Below are 23,828 nucleotides of genomic sequence, written 5' to 3' on the forward strand. Positions count from 1 at the left end.
TTAATTGCTCTATTACAGTAAGTTACAAATAAGCATAAAACAAACAAATACAAACTCTTGTGTATATTGGCCATACATACTGTATATAAATATATATATAAATACACACACACACACATATTTTACATACTTTTTTACTTTTTTAGATACCTATTTAGTCAAATGTATCCAAACCTCTGACTGATACTGTATATGACATGGCAATAGGCCTATAATATTTGGATAATATAATGCACAGTAACACTAAGTCTGCTCATGCATTATCACAACTCAAAACACATGATTGCTTTATGTTTTTATTAGTTTGTTTGCTTTTTTTCGCCAGCATGGACGGCTGGTTGTATTGTTGTTTAGAATTAAAAGCATTACAAGCATTTTACACATCTTTCCCTAGTTATACAAAATACAGTATCAATTTAGCATTGATTTATACTGTAGATTTCTCGTTCTTTATTTGTGCTATTTTCCACTTTTATAATAAGAGTAAATTGATCAAAACAATTGAATGCATACTTCATAACTGGTCAATTTTTATTAAAATGTACATGTTCATATATGTATTAAACATAAAATATATTGGTAAACAAAAGATTTCAAAAGGTCAAAAGATTATTAGATACAAATTCAGTATATAATATATGACACATGGCACATAAATATAATCAAGGTAGGCCTATTTATATCCGCATATATATAGATCCCGCAATATTAATTATCCAATGGCAAAAGTAAACCGTTAAAAAAATGTTAACCTCCACAACATTTCTGGTAGGTGATGAACGTGGCTCCAGGCTTCACTTGGAGCTCAGACAGCGTCTGCTGTTTCTGAACTGGTTTGCCATTGTAGAGCAGATTCCCACAGCCTCTGAGGTCTGGTCTCAGCTTCAGGACCTTCTGCTGCAGTTTCCCGATGGTGTCGATGCTCCTCACAGTCACGGGAACCTTGACTCCTTTAGAGCCATCAAAGATATTCACCAAAAGGCGTTTAGGACCTGAAGAAACCGGCTTTTGAGCCAGGAGGACGGTGTGTGTGGCCTTTCCAAGCGGTTCAGGAAGGGGATCTGTGTCTCCTTTCACACACTGCCTGAGTCCACATGCTTCCGGCTGAAAAAGGTTTGGGGTCTGAGAGAGAATCAGGATATTCAGTGAATGCACTCATGGCAATAAAACTAAATATAAAGGGAGAATTTTCACAAGAATTCATCTTTAATATCTACTAATCAAAACTTTGGGTCAGTAAGAATTGTATTTTTTAAATGCTTTTATTCAACAAGGACACATTCAATTGATCAAAAGTGACAGTAAATACATTCATAATGTTACAAAAGATTTATATTTCAAATAAATGCTATTCTTTTTAACTTTCTATTCATCAAAAAAACTTTGTTTCCACAAAAATAAGAAGCATCACAACTGTTTTCAACACTGATAATAATAAGAAATGTTTCTTGATCATCAAATCATCATGTTAGGATGATTTCTGAAGGATCATGTGACACTGAAAATTCAGCCTCGATCACAGGAATAAATTACTTTTTTACAATATATTCACAGAGGAAAAAAAAGTTATTTTAAATTGAAGTATTTCACAATATTACTGTTTTTACTGTATTTTTGATCTAATATTGTTGAGCAAGAGACTTCGGAAACTTAAAGCCTATAATGCATAACAAAGGTCTATTCATAATGTACATTATGCATTGTGTCTTTTCACAAATAACCAAAGTTATTTAAATATTATAATGGTGGTTAAAACTATTACAAGTAATCATGAGACCATGCAATGCATTATAAGGTGCATCACAAGGCATAATTAATTGATAAAAAAATACTTTATAATGCATTATATAAAGGCTTCAAGTGAAGTGTTCTTTAAAAATCGTATTGACTCCAAATTTTTGAAACGTAATACATATATATAATTACATATATATTACATTTTATCTTAACAAAATGTATTTAAAATCATCTTACCAGTGCCGGGTAAATGACTGTAGTCATGCTGCCTTGAGTTGCTTCTATTCACAATGCAGATATTGCATGAATTTATATAGTAAAAAGAGAGTGCTTTGGGAATCACCTATCTTCCCTGTGCATGCCCAACCCCGTAAGGGTGCATTCTCGACAACACACGATTTACAGGAACTGCTGCCATGCAATTTGATCGCAATATCCACACATGGGATTATTGAGAAAATGGGAATCACCGGACTTATATTCCCTGTTCAAAAGAGATTGATTTCCTTGTGTATGTTTTGTTATGTTTTACATACTTTTGTTCATATTATGTTATATCTGGTGATGGCTCTGTGATTAAGATCTACATTACAGCTGATACATGAATTTCAGTTTCACTGAGATTATAATATCACTGTTGTGAATGACAACCCGTGGCCTATACAGGAAGAAGGTCTCTTGTTGACCATTGAGTTTTGGGGAGACTGGGGCAAATGTCTTTTTTTTATCTTTATCTTTAAAGATATCTTTTCTTTTCTTTTCTTTTTTACTTCCTTTATAACTCACAGAATAGTTCATCAAGTCTTTCATCTTTCAGTATAATAATTATTTTAATGTCCTGCGACCCTACATATGGCCAGCGGTTTGGAAAATTGATGGTTGGACTACAGTACATGTGCCAAAAACGACTGTTTAATAACTGTACCATTAATAAACTCACAAAACTACACATAATGGCATAAAACAAAGAAATAGTTAAGATTCTGCTTTATTTCTTGGTGATACTGATCATGTGACTCATCGGTCAGATGTTTTTGCTTCAACTGAAGCTCATAATAAAATAGAATTGAATAAGAAAAGAATGCATGATTCAATTCATTACTAGTGGTTCAAGTTTATTTTTATTAAAATAGAAGAGTCAGATTTACATGTAGAAAAGTGAAAATCACAATTACAGACAATTTAACAATAAACTACATTTATGATCTCATTGTTTAATATAAAGTTTGTGCTTCCATTAAGAAACTGATTTATATGAATTTTGTTCATAGACGTTAGACATTTATGAGTCTTACAAGCTTGAGTTTCACTAAATATAAGATGTTAAATAGCATAAGAAACTATGTAGATAGAATTATCATTTCTACTATCTCTGTTTTCCCCCCAGTGAACTTAAAGACTGAAAAATCAACTGTTTTGTTGTGAAACCCTGAAAATACCTTTTTTTTTTAAAGACTTCAAAACGAATTTCAAAAACAAACGGCCAAACAAAGTACATTATTGTCCCATGTTAAACAAAACAAAAGTGCTCTTCATGTCGTCTTGCAGCTCAAATAAAACATTAAACTCAACATTTTTTTGCACTTATATGTTTGCATCAACAGTCAGGGCTTGTTGCATTAATGATGATTAAACAATCATGTATTTTCAAACCTTTGACGGATTTATGACACATCAGCTAACAGCAATCAAATATTTGACAAGGAAAAGTTTGTGAGTGAGGTACATTTACAGTGTGGTATAAAGTTACAGATAAACAGAGATGAAGACAGAAAGAAAAGTGATGCGTCTATGCCTTTAACCTCCAATGCATTTCTGGTAGGTGATGAACGTGGCTCCAGGCTTCACTTGGAGCTCAGACAGCGTCTGCTGAAGCTGAACCGGTTTCCCATTGTAGAGCAGATTCGGGTTTGCTCCGAAGTCTGGATTCCGCTTCAGGACATTCTGCTGCAGTTTCCCGATGGTGTCGGTGCTCTTCATCCCCACCGAAACCCTGACTCCATTAGAGCCATTGAAGATATTCACAGTAAAGGGTTCAGAATCTGTTGAAACCGGCTCTTGAACCCGGAGAACGGTGTGAGTGGCGTTTCCACACGGCTCATGGTAGGGAACAGGAACCGTGTTTTTAGGGTCTCCTCTCACACTCTGCCAGAGTCCACATTCAGCACGCTGAAGCTTATGGTACCGAGTCTGAAAAAGAGTCGAGACATTCATGAGCGGGACACGTAAGGCTGGACAAAAGCAACAATTACAACACTTTCAAATTAAAAATACTAAAATTAGTTGCATGTCATGATAAATGGTTGTATTTTAAAATATTCTTACCAATGCTGCATGAGCTTTTGTATCCATGGTTCCTGTATGTGCTTCTTGGTGTCTGTGCTCCACTCTCTCCCTTCTTGGTTTTTGTTGTACTCAGTTTTATAGGCAAAACATGATACCCTTTTATCTTTTATTTAAACTCCACCCCCTATGCAATGGTTGATCTCTTCCTCCTAGTTCACTTCAGGCCACTGGAGAGAAAAAAAGCATTCAAAGGCAGCTCATCTGAAGGAAATGGTTAAGTAATCAAAAAGTACCCATCATTCCACCACACCATGTAAAAAGCACCTGAGAAAACCGAAAGCGCAAGCAATTCGGCGAGATAAACATTGCCATAACAAATAATATTGAACCATAAAAGTGGAAAGTCCCATGTTTTTTTTTTCAATGCGTCAGTTTTGAAAATGAAACCATTTCTACCCATACTATAAAACAATAATTAAAAAATGCATTTAACATGCATGAGCCAGGAAGATATTTTTTTTATGTGACAATCACAAACTTATGTTCACATAAAACAGTGATGGGAAACGGGTGTCCATGAAATCAACACATTTATTTGCATTTTTGAAGTTGCTGTACAAATATTACATCAGCCCCAGAGATTTGAAGCAGACACACAACTCAAACCTCTCAGTGATATACAAAGCAGTCTACTTAGAGTCGCAGATACAAAATCATTACATTTCCATAGGTTTTTGATATTTTTTATAATGAGGTCCGCATGCCAGTTCATCCAAGATTGGCACAGCACGTTCTGAGAGCATTAAACCCTCTACAAGCTGCTGATGGTTTTCCCTCTGCCCTTCTTGACACTAGGTGGTGTTTTCTGCACCATTGACAGCGTGTCTCTTTTCTCAACCTTCCTCAGCTGCTTTTTCTTCATTCTCTTGATCTTTGCGGTATTCTTAATCTGAAAGGGGCAAAGCAGTGATGAGTTAAATAAGACAAACAAAGAAAGTGACAGAATAACTGTGAGAAACAAATGAATTCGGGTGTAAAATGACATTCTGTATTTACCACTTGCACAATCTCCGCTTTTCTCTCATTTTCTGCTCGTCTTTTTAGGTGTTCTGCTCTCCTCTTCTTCTTGTCCTGCGAGAAAGATGAACGAATACAGAAAAAGCACATATGACCAATGTTTACTATGACATTTCAGGTTTTAACTTTAAAACTTGCACCAGCCTGAATTTTCATGACATTTCCCACAGGTCACAATGTCAGTGTTTCTCAGAAAGTAAAACTTTTATTCAGCAAGGCTGCATTAAATTGGTCAAAAGTGACAGTAAAGGCATTTACAATGTTATAAATAAAATTATATTTCAAATAAATGCTGTTTTTTTTAAACTTTCTATTCATCAAAGAATCCTGAAAAATAATGATCACAGTTTCCACTAAAGTATTAATTATTAATAATAAATGTTTCTTGAGCAGCAAATCAGCATATTAGAATGATTTCTGAAGGATCATGTGACAAGACTTGAGTAAACAGGATATTTCACAATATTACAATATTTCAAATAAAAGCAGTCTAAAATAAAAACATTTAAAAATCTTACTGACCCCAACATTTTAAACTCTAGGGTAACTACTACGGTAAGTAAATATTTAATAATAAGTGAGACTACCCAAGTTGTGTCCCAATTAAATCTCACACTACAGACTCACCATGTACTCATCCGTGTAGTATATGAATTTTATAAGGGGATTTTGTCATTAATCATACAAGTTTGATAGCCCCTCCCCCAAATAATTAAAGCCAAGACAGTTGAGTGCATGAAGTGTCCAACAGTTCACACTATGGCTTCGTCTGAAATCGCATACTCTCTTGAGTAGGTACTTATTTTGAATAAGTAATGGAACGGCTAAAAAAAGTATGGAGTGTGTGTAGGACGAAAGTAATCTGGACCTACTACTACTTTCGCCATGTTGTCATTATCATGTGATCTATCAGCATCATTTACGTCACTTCACTTCACTTCCATTAATAAATCCTCTCCTGTGGCTAGGGCTGGGTATTGTTCAAAATCTTTCGATCCGGTGCCAATTTCGATACCTCAGTTTCGATACCGGTTAGGGATGGCGAAAACTAAAAAAATTATTGACCGACCACCGAGCCTCATTAGCCGGTTGAAACCGGTTAACCGATTAGTGTAAAATATGCTACGCTATTTGAAATAACAGCCATTTCGAGCCGCACCTGCAATTTCACAACTCTGTTGCATCTCTGTCGCTCTGCCTCCCGCTCACACACACACACGGCGCCGCCCTTCCACTCACGTCACTTTTTTAAAATCCCCTACAGCGCGAAACACGAGTCCCGCAAACGCGGCGCCGAGGAGCTTGTATGTAATCGGAGGACAAATGGCTCCTTAGTTTCTAAATGGTTTGGGCACGAGGTGATCGCGTTGAAAATAAAGGCGTTTGTCTAGCGTTAGAAGCTCATTTGAAACATTGCCGCGGCTCATAAATGACAGCTCCAGGCTTGCGGGTGTCGCGTTTTCAAGTGATACATCATAGATGATGTGCTACTACTGTATTTAAGCACTGTATCACACAAGTTGCAACTTACATCTGTCAATCTTTTTGGTGAAATGGTCCCACACACTACTTTTCTTTGCACGCGTCATCCTGTCGTCTGCCCTGGCTTTAACCTTGAGTGTTAGCCTGTAGCCTTTACTTTTCGCAAACCTTGTGAGCGCGTGAACCCAAACGCTGTGACCTCGCGCCAAATGTTTTTATTGGTTTATTAAGTACAAACAGGCGAGTTATGAAAAATTGAGTGAGGGATTTGTTCACTTCACACAAAAAGATCTTGGAATGAGATGTTAACTGTAGAAGCGTTTAGTCCACTGTCTATTTAGCCTAATTTAGAGATCACTTTTTCTTTTTTTTTTTTACCGACTGCCGAAAACTTTGATCGGTTAACGTTGATACGGTCAACCATCGGTCAAACGGTCATCGGTTAACATCCCTAATACCGGTTCCTAGCGATACTTTTTTCGATACCAATTTTATGAAATCCATTTTAACAAGATTACATAACACATTAACTCAGAAAAACTTTGGTTTTATTTTTTTCAGTTGGACTCATGCTCCTTAGCCAGTGCACAAAGGAACAAAAAAAGTACAAAGGAACAAAACATTTTTTATAAAGAGCTCATGCTCACCAAAGCTGAATTTATTTAATAAAAAATACAGCAAAACTTAAGTAATATTGTGAAATAGTATTACAATTTAAAATAATATATTTCAAAATGTAATTTATTCCTGTGATGTCAAAGCTGAATTTTCAAAATCATTACTTCAGTGTCACATGACCCTTCAGAAATATGAAAACAGTTTGCTGCTTAATATTTTGGAAACTATGATAATTTTTTTCATGATTCTTTGATTAATAAAAAATTCAAAAGAAAAGCATTTATTTAAAAACGAAATATTTTGTAACATTACACGTTTTAATGTCACCTTTGATAACTTTAATGCATCCTTACTGAAAAAAAAATTCTGACTAACCAACACATTTTTGAACGGCAGTGTTCAGTAGGTTATTATTTATTGCAATATAAACACTGGTGTGATCAACAAGATATCTCTTCATTTACCAGTCGAAGACGGAGCAACTTTCTGCTCTTATGTTTACTCCGTGCACTGTCAAGGTCTTCATCATATTTGTCGTGGTACCGGTCTTTACAGCAATTATTTTACGGCAAATACTGCATCGCGCGCTGTTGGCATCGAGCCTGGAGAAATGTACCTTGACTTTTCCACATCTTTAAGGTATTATGTGTAGTCGCGTCTCATATGAATATGTGCGCGGAGAGTTTGTGTGTGTGTGCTTGCGTCTCATATAAGTATGCGCGGCGAGAGTTTGTGTGTGTGTGCTCGTCTCATACGTGTATGTGCGTGAGCGACTTTATGTGTGTCTTGTGCATTTCATATGTATTTGTTTGAGCACTGACGTTGACGAGTTAACTCCTTAGGTATCGAAATCTGGAACCGAACAACATGTCATTTTTCGATACTCGATAGTATCGAGACAATTCGGTCGGTACCTAAAAAGTATCAAGACTCGGTACCCAGCCCTACCTGTGGCCTCATGGGACAGTAAAGTGTCCATCATAAGCTCACATCAGAATCACACTGGAAGTAATCGGTCATCCAGGTACAGTTTAACTACTCTTTTATGAGTACTGTGAATTCAGACATACTTATTTTGTCACATACTGTTTTTCGCTTAGGAGAAGTTTGCAATTTCGGATGCAGCCTGTTTTTTCGGTTAATTAAATGGATCATCCGGGAATTTAAAGTGCATTTTTTTTCTTTTGGGGATTTTCAGTGAACACACTACTAGCACTATTTATACTACAAAACGGCATAGAAAAGTGCAGAAGTGCACAAATTGGGACGCACTTCTAGACGTTGTTTCAAATACAGACAATGACAACATTGAATTCATACATGATGAGATCAAAGCACAGTTTTGGGGCAGAAACTCACCTCCTTTTCTTTGGCCTGCTCATCCTTCAGCTGCTGGTGGTACTGCTTCACCAGCTGCTTCTCTCTCTTGGCCTCCATCTTCTTTTCCCATGAAGTACGCAGAGGCTTGTCTCTCAACAGGGCAGAGAACCTACAAAACAAAATCAGCACGTCTGAGCAGAAGAAACAAATGTACTAACAAACAAAGATGTACAAAGGGGAAATGTTTATGTACCAAATTATTATTATGGATTAACATGCAGAATGCACACATACACAGAAACCATGTGATATCAGGCCAGATACCTGATGAGAGTAATAGGAAGCAGAATGTTAATCTAATGTTATGCACCTTTGCTTCTTTCGGTCTTTCCATACTCTTCCAGACTTGGGTTTCCCAAGAGGCATGGGCTTACTTTTCTTCTCACTGGATTCAGAGTGAGTCCTTTTTTTGGCCCCTTTCTTGGGGTCTGTAGGACCAGTGGCCACTGTCTCGGTGTTATTTACCACGTTTTCCTTCTCGCTGGTCTGATCTACAGTGTCCGGCACTGACTCTTGACTGACATCTACTGATGATGATGACGCAGTTTCAACTGGACATACTGTGACTGAGCTGCACTGATCGCCTTTAGTATCTGCTGTACATTCATCTGGTGAATCGATGCTTTCTGCCGGATTTTCTCGGACAACAGACTTTCTGGTCCGGCGAACGGGAGTTTTGGCCGCGGGCGTCCGGAGTCTGCGACCACTCCGTGTCCGGCTCACAACGGGAGAATCCGCGTCGTTATCGGGACCTTCAGCCATCATAACATCACCTCCACCGTCTACTTCCTTGTTTATAGACGCTGACATCGTTAGCGTTGTGTCGATTGATAAAATATAAAGCTAGTTAAACTGTAATAGAAAACACACATGTGCGGAAACACGCGTGTATTCCTCCTGTGTTTCCCTGAGAGACGAAGAAGAGGAGTCTCAAGAATCATTTGGAATTAATCAACAGCGCTCCCTAGTGGCTGGGAGGGCAACTATGTGAAGTCCGACTCCATTCGGTTCTCGAAGCAAGTCGGTTCTCGAACCGGTTCAAAGATCCGAATCATTGATTATTTTGAGTCAAACGTTAGAGTAAAGATGTTGAACGGAAAATTCTTTATTCATAAAAGTCGATTGCCTAAATTTCCTCCTTTAAACAAGTTTTTTTTTTGTAACGAACTTGCTCTTTTAATGAAATCTCATTAAAAATGAGAAAAATGTAAACGGTGCATAGTCTTGGCTTCTTTTGTGACTTTCTCTGGAGCTTCTGACTTTGGTGCTAATGTTGGTTACAAGTTCTATAATACAAAAAATACAGTAGTAATATTGCTGTATTTTAGGCTACGGTTTTCAGTTAATAATGTATATTTTATATTTTATAATGTCTCCAGTCCAGTTTACCGATTCATTTCGATTTGTAAACCGGTTCAACTAGTTCGTTAAAAAGATCCGACTCCAGAGAACGATTCATTCGCGAATCGGTCATCGCTAGTAGCAACCAAAATAAATGGCATTTGACTTCCGCACCGCTGTTTGCTGTTTCAAACACCATGACTGCGGGTGTCGGACTGACGGTTCTGCTCCTGATCATACCATCGGTCACGGCAAGTAACGTTATTAACTTTGCCCATTTGTTTTAAAAGTATAATTTTAACCAAGAGTATAAGCTTGCTTACTAGTGTGCAGATGTTCTCTCCATAACTTGAAATAGTGACTTGCATATGTCCTACTACTACTACTACCATCTTAGAAAAGTGTTAGACTTTCTAGTGTTTGCAATTCTGACACTGTTTATAGAAGAATATTTCTGCTGTGAGATATTCGGTCGCACTTTTGGTCTGATGTAAAGATAATGAACATACTAACACCTGACAAGTGCATCCAGACTGTCATGACTCTTGCGTCTTGTGACTTGTCATGTGAGCACGTCAGTCATCAAACAAACATCAATCCTTAATATACTGTTATTTAAAGAGATAGCTCACAAAGATCACAATTCTGCCCTCATTTACTCACCCTCATTCCATATTAATCTTTACATTGTGCAGGGTGTTTACACTCTTTTCCATACTATGAAAGTAAATGGAAACTGAGGCTGTTGTGCTAAAAAATGACAACAACATGTCTTGTCATTATGTTGTACCATTTCTGATGTCAATAATAATTGGCCACAAGACACATATGAACCTGGCATGACTTCTTTGAGACCACGTGCTTGTCATTTGGGACTCAAATGCCCCAGTCCCCATTCACTTTAATTTGTATGTGGGGAGACTGTTCAGACAAGGATATAGTGCAAAATATCTTTGATTGTTTTTCATGGAAGTTGGAAAACCAAACCAGTTTTGAACGTGAGACTGAGTACATTATAAAATGATACCGGTCTCTGGAATACTGTACTTGATTCAGATTGGTTAATTGTGGTATTTTTGTGGTCAAGTATTATTCCTTAGTTATTCCCGTAATTTTTAGTTGGGTGAACTAGGCTATTCCTTTAACTCATGATGATTTTCTTGTTTTAAAGCACTCTGTATCCTCTTCCTTTCTCTAGTACGCTTTAACATCCAGTTTCTCCGTGGATTACCGTCAAAACTGCTTCCTTAAAGATGGAGAGCCATTTCGCTACATCTCGGGCAGCATCCACTACAGCAGGATTCCCAGAGTCTACTGGAAGGACCGGCTACTCAAGATGTACATGGCTGGTTTGAACGCCATCCAGACGTAAGACGAACTGACAATGATTAAGTATTAGTCACAATGTTTTGTATTCCCACAGTCAACGAAAACCTGGAAATATTGTGCTTTCAAAAGAAATTATTAATCAAAATCATGGAAAATTCAATAGTGAATACTGAGATGTAAAATGTTATTGTTGAGAAATTGCTCATTGCAAGTACAATATTTCTGATTTTTTAATTTTTATTATGTACTAATCAATGGATTTTTTTTCCCCTTAACTTTATATTCCACTCATTCCAACTCAGATTTCCCTAATGGCCGAATTCATCCACAGGTATGTGCCATGGAACTTCCACGAGCCGGTCCCGGGTCAGTACGACTTCAGCGGAGACCGGGATCTAGAGCACTTCTTGCAGCTGTGCCAAGACATCGGCCTGCTGGTCATCATGAGGCCAGGCCCCTACATCTGTGCAGAGTGGGATATGGTGAGGAAAGACAGAGGCCCTGTTTACACCTGGTATTAAGATGCGTTTCGGTCAATCACATTACAAGTGGATTGACTCTAAATACAGGTGTAAACGGGTCTAAAGCGCTTTGAGCTTGTCCACTTTCGACCACTTCCAGAGTAGAGTGCGGATCGGGACGAATTTTTCTGTCCGAGCCCGGCCCGCGTCCGACAGAGCAGTAACCGAACCCGACCCGAGCCCGACAGGCATAAAGATATTTATGTCCGAGCCCGACCCGAGACCGGCAGTTAAAATCCCTTTTTTTTGTCATACTAATGACAATTGTACGTTTGTTTGTGTGGAAAGCCCGCTTTTAGTAAGCAACTGTAGGAAGGCAATCGGAAATGTCAACAGGATGAGCGTCAACTAACCTAACTAACCTAATAAACTAACATAACTAATGTCAACTAACCTAACCCTAACACAGGCGCGCACATTATGCACGTGTTTCGTTGTCACGGCTACACAAACAAATGTCCGCACACAGGAAGACAGATGTTATGGTAATATTTTACATGTATTTTAATCACAAAAACGATCGTTTGCATCAAGTGAAAGCATCAGGCACATTGGCTACCTACATAATAAACTGTTTTAATTTTAAAATGTTCAAAGCCTTATCACGCTGATGTGACCGAGCCCGACCCGAACCCGAACATAATTTCTAAATATCTGTCCGAACCCGGTCCGGGCCATCGGGTCCCGTCGGGCTCGGGTCGGGTATCCATCCTCTATTCCAGAGGTAGTTAAAAACACATTTGAACGGATTGCTTTCATAGTGTAAACGCGGCTCTTCTGGTCGAATGTGTTCAAACAGCCACAAAAGACCGTCTACTCTCCGCATACTGACCTAATGCGTGAACATTATGGGAAGCGTGCTAGCCAGACGGGATTTAAACTTTGTCGGATGAACACCCAAGTTTGGTTTGAAGATGAAAAACGTACCAAGCACAATGATTTCTCACTATTCCTGATATCTAGCACACACTCACAGCTCACAGTTCGGCGTGATCTTACGGCTGTCAGAGCAGAAATGAAAGCTGATGCTCTGGTCGCGTTCATGTGGAAATTGCGTGAGCTTATTTTGTCCATTAGATCGAAAGATCTGAAAAAACACGTACATTTACTCGCCCATAGACTCTCCACCCGAAGAAATCAGGACAGAAGTGGTTGAAAGTGGACAAAAGAGACGGATTAAAACACGAGGTGTGAACGGGAATGTGTCTCCCTCGTCTACTTGTGATCCGATCGACCAGAACGCATCTAATACCAGGAGTAAACAGGGCCTGAGACACATCTAAAACTAGGGGCCGGGGCCACAAGAGAGAGCTAGGGGGTCTGTGGAAAAACAATGTAAAAAATAATTAATTAATTAAGTATTATGATTTAAAATAAATGTAAAATTGTATTTAAATAACAAAATAATAAAAAAATTAAAATAAATAAACAAAAAATAATATGCCTATCAGTACAGTACTATAGTGAATCGAAAACAAACAAAGTTTTTGTAATGTAACAGAAACAAAATATTTTCCAAATTATATTTTATGCATGTTTATGACATACATTTTATTAGTATAAACTGGGTATTTATACATGAAAATATATAGCTGTCTTTTAAATGTAAGGATATGGGTCTCTCGCATGAGGATGATCATATATGCTGGTTTCTGGTATCAAAAAGAGAGTTTATTATTGTAAATTATAAAAAAAATTATGTATCATACAGTTGTATATAGTGAAAATAATTGAAAAAGAAACTGAATATGTGATGGAGTGTAAATGACTGACTTTTCTGACCTCGGATGGTTACATTTGTCTTGTTTTAGGGGGGTTTGCCTGCCTGGCTGTTGAAAAAGAAAGACATTGTGCTGCGATCATCTGATCCAGGTAATAACACGAGTTATCGATTAACCTTAGAGTGGAAAAGGTGCAGCTGAATGAGTGAAATGTATATCTTGAAGTGTTCAAGTGGTGTATTTTATATTGCTCTAGATTACCTTACCGCAGTGGATAAGTGGATGGGGAAGTTGTTGCCCATCATTAAACGTTACCTGTACCAGAACGGCGGACCCATCATTACTGTGCAAGTAAGGCAGTTACATTACGTAACAATCATGCTGGTAAAAAAGAAAAGAAAATATCTCTCTATATATATACAATATGATATACTGTGTATTCAACTATATATTGATTATTGAATATGTAATTGTCATAACATGAGAAAAATCTGATTGCTGCCTTAGTGCTAAACTCATGACACTGAACAGTGGAATTTCCTGTTGAACGAGTATTTTCATTAAATAATAATTCAGTTGGTTTCCAGCTTATTATGTAATCAGTTCAGAAAATGTCTTCTCATGATCTGATGGGTGTAACTTATGAAAAGTGAGACAATCGCATTACAATGACATAAAAACCCTGTGTACCATATATAGATAACCCAACCCAATGTATAAAATGTTATATAGTTTGTTTGTATGTATATTTTCACCCTTTTTAGCTTTAAGGACAAACAAGTATGTAAATATGTGTAATACGTATAAAAGTTTCATTTTCAAACACAAGCACATCTTACATTTATGAATGTGATTGCTTTCATATGCAGGTAGAGAATGAATACGGCAGTTACTTTGCCTGTGATTTTAATTACATGCGGCATCTCAGCCAGCTGTTCCGGGCTCACCTGGGGGACGAGGTGGTCCTGTTCACCACTGATGGAGCAGGCGTGGGCTATCTCAAGTGTGGATCCCTCCAGGGCTTATATGCCACTGTTGACTTCGGCCCAGGTCTGCACAGCCTAGATATCACCTACGTATGGTGAAATTTGAAAAATTTGAATATTGTGCAAAAGTTAATTTATTTCAGTAATTCAACTTAAAGGATAATTCCGGTATTTAACACATTGAGTCTATATTGTAGTTTGTTTTGGATGAACAAGAGTGGTGGACAACATTTTTTTGACAATGGTTCCTCTCTCGAGTTTTTGACTATAGAATTGGCCATGGACCCATTTAACATTGGAGTCAATGGGCATGTCCGAAAATGTCATTAAAACAGCCAATAATGTTCGTTTACAAAACTGTTAAACTCACCGAGTGGTTAGTGGTGTTCGTTGATGATTATAAACAATATATCGTCGCAATATATGATTCCAATCCGTTTATTTTGCTATAGTGGAACTATTTTTTCAGACACTTCACAACTGTGTAACTTCCGCTCAATATTTGAATCTGAAGCGTTAGCACACTCCCGACCACTTGATGGCGATAACTGATGTTTATGTCTCGCGGGACACTCACGGTCACAGTCGAGTTCAACTTCATATTACAAGTAACAATTAATGAAGGTTTTGTTTGTTTATTTCGCTTACTCTCCCGGAGCACAGTTGCTCTGCTCGCTAGCCTTATGAGAAACGGAAGCGAGCAAAAAGACTACATCGACCAAATCTAAACTGCCCCCTTTCCGTTTCCGGTAGCGCATTTATATTAACGAGCACTCAGTCCTTCAACAGAATTCAATGGGATTTTACAAAATGACGAATAAAACACGACAGAAACTGTATTTCGCAACACTTTTTGTTTCTGGAAACAAAAAACACTCTTGTTCATCCAAAACAAACTACAATATAGACTCAAGGTGTTAAATACCAGAATTATCCTTTAAAAGGTGAAACTAATATACTATATACACTCATTACATGCAAAGTGAGATATTTCAAGCCTTTATTTGTTATAATTTTGATGAGCATGGCTTACAGCTATGAAAACCTTTTCACAATATTCTAATTTTTGATTTGGGGTTTTCATAATATGTAAGCCATAATCATCAACATTATAACAAATAAAGGCTTGAAATATCTCACTTTGCATGTAATGAGTCTATATAATATATTAGTTTCACCTTTTAAGTACTGAATGAAGTGAACTTTTGAACGATATTCAAATGTTTTGAGTTTCACCTGTATGTATGTGTATATATATATCACCTATATTTATACCTATATGTTATATACAGAGCTTGACATTAACACCTGCCAAATACGGGTGGATTTCAGCAGTGTAACGCAGTCACTCCTACTAGCCAGTTTGTCCGGTTAAATTTTATATATAATAAATACTTTTTTTCAGTTGTAGTCTTTTTAAAATGGCATCTGAAATAAACTAAGTGCAATGTAGTGTTGTCAAAAATATAGATTTTTCGATAAATCACATATCAATACTGAAATAAATGAAACGCTTCCATTACTTTTTTTCCACAGAATAGATACAGGTAAAGCTTCGCTTTCTTGCTCTTTCATGATCTCTCCGACAGCGAGTGACACACAAACCCACCTCCCCTCACTCACTCGGTTCATTTGCTCCTGATGAATATTTTTGGTGTTACAGGGCTTGAATTTCACACCCAAAGAAAACACATAAAGCTGCATCTCAAATTGAGTTCCTTTTCACTGCTTTTTGCGATTAAAAAGCAAATACCATACACACAAAATCAAATACCTACAAAATAATGTCAAAATGCAAGTCTTGGCAAGTATTCGCGTAAACACAGTTACCAAATTATGAGATAGTATTAAAAATGTCTATATGCCATTTTTTCCCCATGGTATCGATGTAAAAAGAGTGGCTAGTAACTGTAGAAAACCACTAGCCACAGTGGCTGGTGAACAAGAAAGTGAAGTTCAAGGTTGTATACATAGATACCTAAATATTGCCTTAGCAACTACCTAAAATAAAATACGTTTTATGGGTTTTTTAAATATTTAATTTTACTTCAGTTAACGTTTATTTTGTTAAGTTTTTAGTTAACGACAACACTGGTTCTGACATTACTTAGCATTGTGATTTGTACATTTCATTGATGTATTTTTGTGCAGGTTCAAATGTAACCGCTGCGTTTGAAGCACAGAGACATGCAGAGCCACGTGGGCCTCTGGTAAGAACCAATCTTTTTTCCTATCAGCAGTTATGAATATAAAGACACTGGATGGCAAAGCTATACTGAACTACATGATAATAATAATAATAATGCATTTTATTTATATTGCGCTTTTCTCAAACCCAAAGCGCTACACGGTAATAATAACAATGACAGCAATATAGTAAAAAACAGAAATAACAAAGTATACTCAACAACAATAAACAGTTTTAAAAAGATCTTCTTAAAACAGTCAAGTGTTGGGGAATTTCTAATTGCCAAAGGAAGAGCATTCCTAAAGCTCAAAAAGTAGAGCGTTTGCGCTTGCAACGCCAAGGTCATGGGTTCAATTCCCAGGGAAAGCAAGAACTGATAAAAATGTCAAATGTGTACCTTGAAATGCAATGTAAGTCGCGTTGGATTAAAGCGTCTGCCAATGTAAATGTAACAGCTTTATATGTTAAAAACAAGGTTTTAATATCAATACGCACCTGTGTAGGAATCCAATGCAATTTATAAAGAACCGGGGAAATATGCTGGCGAGCAGATGTGCAAGTCAGTACCCGACAGCTGAATTCTGAATATATTGCAGTTTCTTATTAAGGAGACATTAAAATAATGAAGCCTCGACGTAGTAAAGACATGGATAAGCCTTTCCGCATCTGGCCGGGAGGGAGAATTATGTAGAAATGTTTGTTTTTTTTGCAGGTGAACTCTGAGTTTTACGCTGGCTGGCTGGACCACTGGGGCGGGAAACACTCTGTCGTTCCCACAGCCGCTATCGTCAAGAGCCTCAATGAAATTCTGGGAATGGGAGCCAATGTCAACTTGTGAGTTGGTCACCCATAACAATTGAACATCGGTTTTATACTAAACAAGGACTTCTGAAAGGAATGCACTGATTTATTTTATTATATTTATTTTGAATAGTCAGAATTGTATGATTTATTACTATTTTTGTTATTGTTTTCAAGATATATGTTCATCGGTGGAACTAACTTTGGTTATTGGAATGGTAGGTCTTGGAGATTTGTACCTCAACAGGCCATGAATAACTTACAATGTGTCTCGATTCATGTTTTTAATTGATTTGATCACATTATAGGCGCAAACTCTCCTTATGGTCCTCAGCCAACCAGCTATGACTATGACGCGCCCCTTACAGAAGCTGGAGACCTCACAGACAAGTATTTCGCCATTCGAGAAGTCATCAAAATGGTAAATATTTAGCTATTTATTGAAAGAATTATGATTTTCAAAGGAGAAATGCAATGGTCAGTAATCATGCAAATCGATCTGATTGTTTTGTTGTTGTTTCGGATACAGTACAAAGATATACCAGAAGGAATGCTGCCTCCATCAACACCTAAATTTGCATATGGACAAGTGCAAATGAAGAAGGTAAATCATTTTTAGCATGTTTGCCTTTTTATTCTACTTTTGATTTATGTTTCGAGTCTCTGTTTTATTTAAAGATGACCTATGATGCCGTTTAGTCTTTGATTTTTGCTTTTGGGCTCTACCAGAATAGGTTTTCATGCTTAAATGTAAAAGAAAAAGAAAAACACTTTATTGTTTTCAATATTTGACATTGTTGCAGCACCTCTCTTCCCAGTCTGTCAGTAACGCTCTGTTAAGATATATGAAGCCCCTCCTTATGTGCTCTGATTGGTCGGCTTGTCCAGTGTGTTATGATTGGTCAACCACTTCCAGCGTCTTTCAGAAATGTCACGCTCCTTACCATAACCACGAGTTTAACACACTACTAACTAACTGAACCAGGCCCCTTTTTTTGCGTATGTCTTGAGTGGGAATTATTTAAATGAGGAGTATTGTGACGTGTTTGTTCCCAGAAGAAAACTCGAGACTACAATGGAGGCGTTTCAGGGAGTTCAGAAAATAGTACGACCGATATAGAGAATAACTCCTGTCGGAGTGACTTTGTGTTTTGTAACTTTTCAGACCCTTTACATGACCAAACAGCAACATTACACACTAAAGAAAGATGAAAATGTAAAAACGCATTATAGGTCCACTTTATTTAGTGTGTCTATACAACACTCCTCTATATAACTATCATGTCCTTGCAGCTCAAGACCGTGACTGAGTCTTTGGATGTATTATCTTTGTCTGGCCCTGTAAAAACTCTTTACCCACCAACATTTACTGAAATGAATCAGGTATGCCCGCATCTCATCTTAATTGTTGTTCAGTAAATGTGAAGTTCTGTTCAGTAATGTTAGTGATTTAAATGCTTGTCTCAGTCAGTGTTTATGCAGATGCTTTTGTATGAACTGTATTGCTTTATGTCTTATCTGTTTAATGATTATGGATGTCTCATTATCCCGTCAGGCGTTTGGCTTTATGCTGTATCAAACTGTGTTGCCTGTTAACTGTTTGAAGCCCACCCCGCTGTCATCCCCTCTAAATGGAGTCCATGATCGGGCCTATATATCCATTGATGGCGTAAGCAGCACTGTTTTACTCTGGTGATTGTTTCATGTCTGAGTTACTCATAATCGTAATAGATGTGAAGTGTTTGCATAACACATCATTTTATACAGTACACTGCCAAGTTTAGGGTCAGTCAGGTTTTTATTTTTTAATTTTTTGAAGAAATTATACTTTTATTCAGCAAGGACACATACAATTGATCAAAAGTGACAGTTTTAAATGAATGCAATTTCTATTTCAAATAAATGCTGTTCTTTTGAACTTTCTATTCATCAAAGAATCCTGTAAAAATGCAAAACTGTTTCCACAAGAATATTAAGCAGCTCAACTGTTTTCAACATTGATAATAATCAGAAGTGTTTCTTCACAGGATTTGACACAGTTGACAGTTATTTAAAAGTGTAATAATATTTCACAATATGTTTTGATCAAATACATGTGATAAGCAGAAGAGACTTCTTTCAAAAATCTCAAACTTTTGAACAGTAGTGTAATTGTTTCATTTCATTTTCAAAAAAATGTAGATTTCTGCTGGTATTTTGGAGAGGAACAAGGCACTCACCATGAATATAACTGGAAAAGCTGGCAGCCGTGTGGACATCCTGGTGGAGAACATGGGCAGAATCAACTACGGCAGAGAAATTAATGACTTCAAGGCAACCAAGACTTTATGACTTTTACTCATTCTCAGCAAAGTCCCTCAGTCTGTTCTAACTTGAGTTGTTATATCTTTTCTAACTGATCAGAATTATAGTTTTCCTGAAGCTGACCAATCCCACAGACAAATATTCAGACTCTTTTTTTAATTTTCTCTCTCTGTTCCTCAGGGTCTGGTGTTTAATCTGACTCTGGGCGCTGATGTTCTGGTTAACTGGACGGTGTACTCTCTGAGTATAGATGAAGCCGTGCGTGAGGGGCTGTTGTCGGCGTCGAGCTCATCTGTCTCCATCTCTGCCTCCACCAGTTTAACCACCACACCTCCTCCTGCTCTTTCACCTCCAACCTTCTACGCTGGTAGCTTCCACATCCCGGACGGCATTCCCGACCTCCCTCAGGACACATACATCCAGTTTCCCAACTGGAGGAAGGTGGGACTCTTCACCGCTGAGATCTAGGGATGCACGATATATCGGCCACCATATCGGTATCAGGCGATACATGATCATTTTCAATGTTCATTATCGTTATCGGCCTGGTATGAAAATTTGCCTGATATATTAAAGCCGATAGACACTTCAGATCTGCACTGTTCGCCATGATGGTTTTTAATTGTTTGAAACTTGATTGGGAAAAGGGAAAATAATAGGGATGCATGGTATATCGGCCACCATATCGGTATCGGCCAATATATGTTCATTTTTAATGTTATCGTTTTTGGCCTGATAAGAACATTTGGCTGATATATTAAAGCAATAAATAATGGATTATTTCCTTCAGCTGAGACACTTCAGATGCGCGCTGTTCGCCATGATGGTTTTTAAATGTTTTAAATATGATTAGAAAATACAGTTTAGTGCAAGTCTGTCATATAACATTATCATGAGAACATTATAATTGTTTATACTACAGGGCCGTTGAATGCTTGAATCTGATTGGTTGACGAACGTTCTGAGGTGTGCAATTATATTCAGGGAATTGCACGGCTAAAGTAGTTCCGGCAGGTCTTAACCGTATTACAGTTCCATATCACTTCGCGTAGTCAACTGTAATAACGGAAAATAGGATACAATTCATAACAAGTAAACTGCAGCCCCATGCGCTTGATCTGTGATTTTCAATGTCTAACTTCACAATCAATGGAAACATGCAGTTTAATTTTAATAAATGAAGTATATAGCCTATATAGTCCTATATATAATCAATAGAAAATTAAAAAGAATATTTCAATAAATTGATAGTCCTGCTGCAGATAATATAACAAATAAAAAATTATTGATTGGCCTATACTTGTTAAAAGGGCTTTGTGTTTCATTTATTAGGCTAGTCTGTCACTAATAGAAAAAAAAAAGAATGAACGAATTAATTAAAACGAATTGAATAAATAAATAATAATATTGACGCGAATGCTTCTTTCTCTCTCATAACTGCATTAATAACTGCATAAAGCCGGGGACACACTTACTGTAAGGCCGGTTATGAATGTAATTTGATACTTATCTGCATGCACGCGTGTTCAGCGCGTTCAGTCTGTGTTCACAGCGGTGTTTAAAATCTGCTGCATTCACAGTCAGAGAATGTTTCTAGTCGTTACGTGTGTCCAGCAATAAGTGGCCTTTAGTCTGCTATCAGCGGCTCAGACCTCCGTTACTAACTCTAAAATGACGTTTTGGAATTAGCAACGGAGCATGTGTTTAGATGCGCAAGGAATTAGTCCTACATACAAGAGCGTTTTAATGACAAAAACTTTACAAACGTCTTGAAATACATCATCTGAACAATATTTCGAGGTGTGGCAACTGTAGTATAAGCGGAATAATTGACTTCAGGCCGTTGAATTATTAGAAAAATAATGCACACCCGAAGTGTAACGGCCACTCCGCTTCGCGTCGTGACCGCATTACCACCTCGGGTGTGCATTATTTTTCTAATAATTCAACGGCCTGTCGTCAATTATTCTTTACGTATAATTGTAATCAGGCTCTTAAAAATTATATTAAAATAAATTTAGATTTATCAGCCGATATATATCGGTTATCGGCTTTCAAATATAAACAATTATCCGTTATCGGTATCGGCCAAAATGTTCATATCGGTGCATCCCTAATGAGATCCATTTACAAATGTGAAGAGATTCGCTTTGGTGAAATTTTAAAGGATCATAAAATGCTTTTTTTATTCCAGGGTCAAGTGTGGATTAATGGTTTCAATCTGGGTCGCTACTGGCCGTCCCGCGGGCCACAGGTGACCCTCTTTGTCCCAGCCCACCTGCTCAGCACCTCGGTCCAAAACAACATAACGGTTCTGGAGCTGGAGGCGGCACCGTGCTCCTCGGGTTCCTGCGTGGTGGAGTTCACTGACACTCCGGTCATAAACGCCACGGTGAAGACCACCGGCCAGCACACGCGACGGCTGTTCGAAAAACAAGACCTCTTATGATTTTACCGACCAGAATCTTAGAATAATGAATTTGCGTCACACATTTTACTGATCTGAAGGGATATGACATGTATCAGCTATATATGGACAATTTTAAAACTATAATATATGATCACTGTGAATTTACAGTAAAATCTTGCCAATTCTCAGGTGCCAAAGCCGCTCAGGGAATGAGCCGTGTGATTTTAATTTGAGTGCACTAGATCCTGTCAAGGTGATGTTAACATTATATCCTAATGCGGATACTACTTTTATTTTGCACTTTTTTTTTATTATTTTGAATAATACTAGAAAGCGTACCTTTCATTTGGACGAACATGCTACAATGTTTAGTCAAGCGTTTATTGCATATGAGTGATTTTATTTTTGCACCACATTGGACATGCCTTGTAATGTATCACGATGAAATGATGTTGAATGGTTTTATGACTTTGAATTGTAAAGCCTTACAGAAATCCATGGTTGGTTGTGTGTAAATTAAACGGCACTATTTTATTCACGCAGTCTTTATCTGAGATGTATAGTGATATACATGGTTTGTTTTAAGGGTCTAGAAGTGGGGTGGTTTACCGGAATTGTGTTATGTGCATGTGTGAATGCAAACTTTTTTTTTACTCTCTTCTTCCTTTTTTTGCCTTCTCTTTTGGTTAGAATGTGTGAAAACCTAAAAAACACTTTCAACATACATCTCATCTCATACTATGCCTGACTGAAAATGATCAAAACCTTCAAAAATACATGAAAACTTAATTTTCAATTGTTGTCAACACAGACACCGTGTACATTTTAAACATTTAATTTCTAAGAAATTTAGGAATAACGAGTAAAAGAATAAAATTAGAGGGTAATAAATATAGCAGTGGCCAAAAGTATTGGCAGTGACTTCAATTTTTTGTTTCTCAAAGTTTGCTGCTTCAGTATGTAGATTATTTTTTTCACATGCTTTGGTATGTGGGAAAACTATAATGATACGCATTTCATACGTTTTAAAGGCTTTTATTTGTAACACATTCAATAATAGGGGCAGTCGTGGCCTAAAGTGGGTTCGATTCTCAATACGGTGGGGGAGTGAAAAAACATTGCTCTTATCCACCGTCAATACCCACGACTGAGGTCCCCTTGAGCTTGTGTCCCCTTGAGCTTGTGTCCCCTTGAGCTTGTGTCCCCTTGAGCTTGTACTCTCAATCCCTCCCCGAGCGCCGCGGTGTGATTCGCAGTCTTGTGTGTGTTCACTGCTACTAAAATGTGTGCACTAACTTGGACGGGTTAAATGCAGAGGACAAATTCTGAGTACGAGTTACCGTACTTGACCTTCATGGCATATATACGCAAGGACTCAGTATTTACAGTGCTCACCCATTCTTCTTCATAACCTCTGCAATTTGCTCTGGCATGCTGGATATGAGCTTCAGGGCCAAATGCTGACTAATGGCAATCCATTCTTTCCTTATTGAATGCAATTTATGGTTTTCTGCTTGTCCAAATGCCTTTTGAGGATTGATCACAGGCTCTCTATGGGATTAAGATCTGGGGAATTGACTGGCCACGGATCCAAAATTTCAATGTAATGCTCTACAACGTTGTGATACCATTCTGTATTCATGGCAG

General features: G+C 37.5%; 3 protein-coding genes across 3 annotated transcripts; 1 reads left to right on the forward strand and 2 right to left on the reverse strand.

Moving 5' to 3' along the window:
- Positions 1–508: 508 nt before the first annotated feature.
- LOC307000383 (uncharacterized protein) lies at positions 509–2,124 on the reverse strand. The gene is made up of 2 exons (XM_079615940.1): positions 1,975–2,124; positions 509–1,122 (listed from the first exon to the last, which is right to left on the reverse strand). The coding sequence occupies exons 1-2, from the start codon at positions 1,999–2,001 to the stop codon at positions 748–750; spliced, it is 402 nt and encodes a 133-aa protein (XP_079472066.1). The 5' UTR covers positions 2,002–2,124; the 3' UTR covers positions 509–747.
- Positions 2,125–2,839: 715 nt separating this feature from the next.
- ccdc86 (coiled-coil domain containing 86) lies at positions 2,840–9,543 on the reverse strand. The gene is made up of 5 exons (XM_079615218.1): positions 8,891–9,543; positions 8,560–8,689; positions 5,080–5,154; positions 4,063–4,972; positions 2,840–3,927 (listed from the first exon to the last, which is right to left on the reverse strand). The coding sequence occupies exons 1-4, from the start codon at positions 9,388–9,390 to the stop codon at positions 4,835–4,837; spliced, it is 843 nt and encodes a 280-aa protein (XP_079471344.1). The 5' UTR covers positions 9,391–9,543; the 3' UTR covers positions 2,840–3,927; positions 4,063–4,834.
- A 480-nt stretch (positions 9,544–10,023) lies between these two features.
- glb1 (galactosidase, beta 1) lies at positions 10,024–22,715 on the forward strand. Its single transcript, XM_079616961.1, has 16 exons — positions 10,024–10,172; positions 11,120–11,289; positions 11,582–11,732; positions 13,583–13,643; positions 13,749–13,843; positions 14,362–14,542; positions 16,630–16,688; positions 17,379–17,500; positions 17,645–17,685; positions 17,776–17,888; positions 17,997–18,071; positions 18,761–18,850; positions 19,023–19,136; positions 19,649–19,780; positions 19,952–20,212; positions 21,966–22,715. The coding sequence occupies exons 1-16, from the start codon at positions 10,119–10,121 to the stop codon at positions 22,218–22,220; spliced, it is 1,974 nt and encodes a 657-aa protein (XP_079473087.1). The 5' UTR covers positions 10,024–10,118; the 3' UTR covers positions 22,221–22,715.
- The last annotated feature ends 1,113 nt before the right edge of the window (positions 22,716–23,828 follow it).

This window comes from Phoxinus phoxinus, assembly GCF_949152265.1.
Source record: "Phoxinus phoxinus genome assembly, chromosome: 6".
NCBI classification, from domain to species: Eukaryota; Metazoa; Chordata; class Actinopteri; order Cypriniformes; family Leuciscidae; genus Phoxinus; species Phoxinus phoxinus.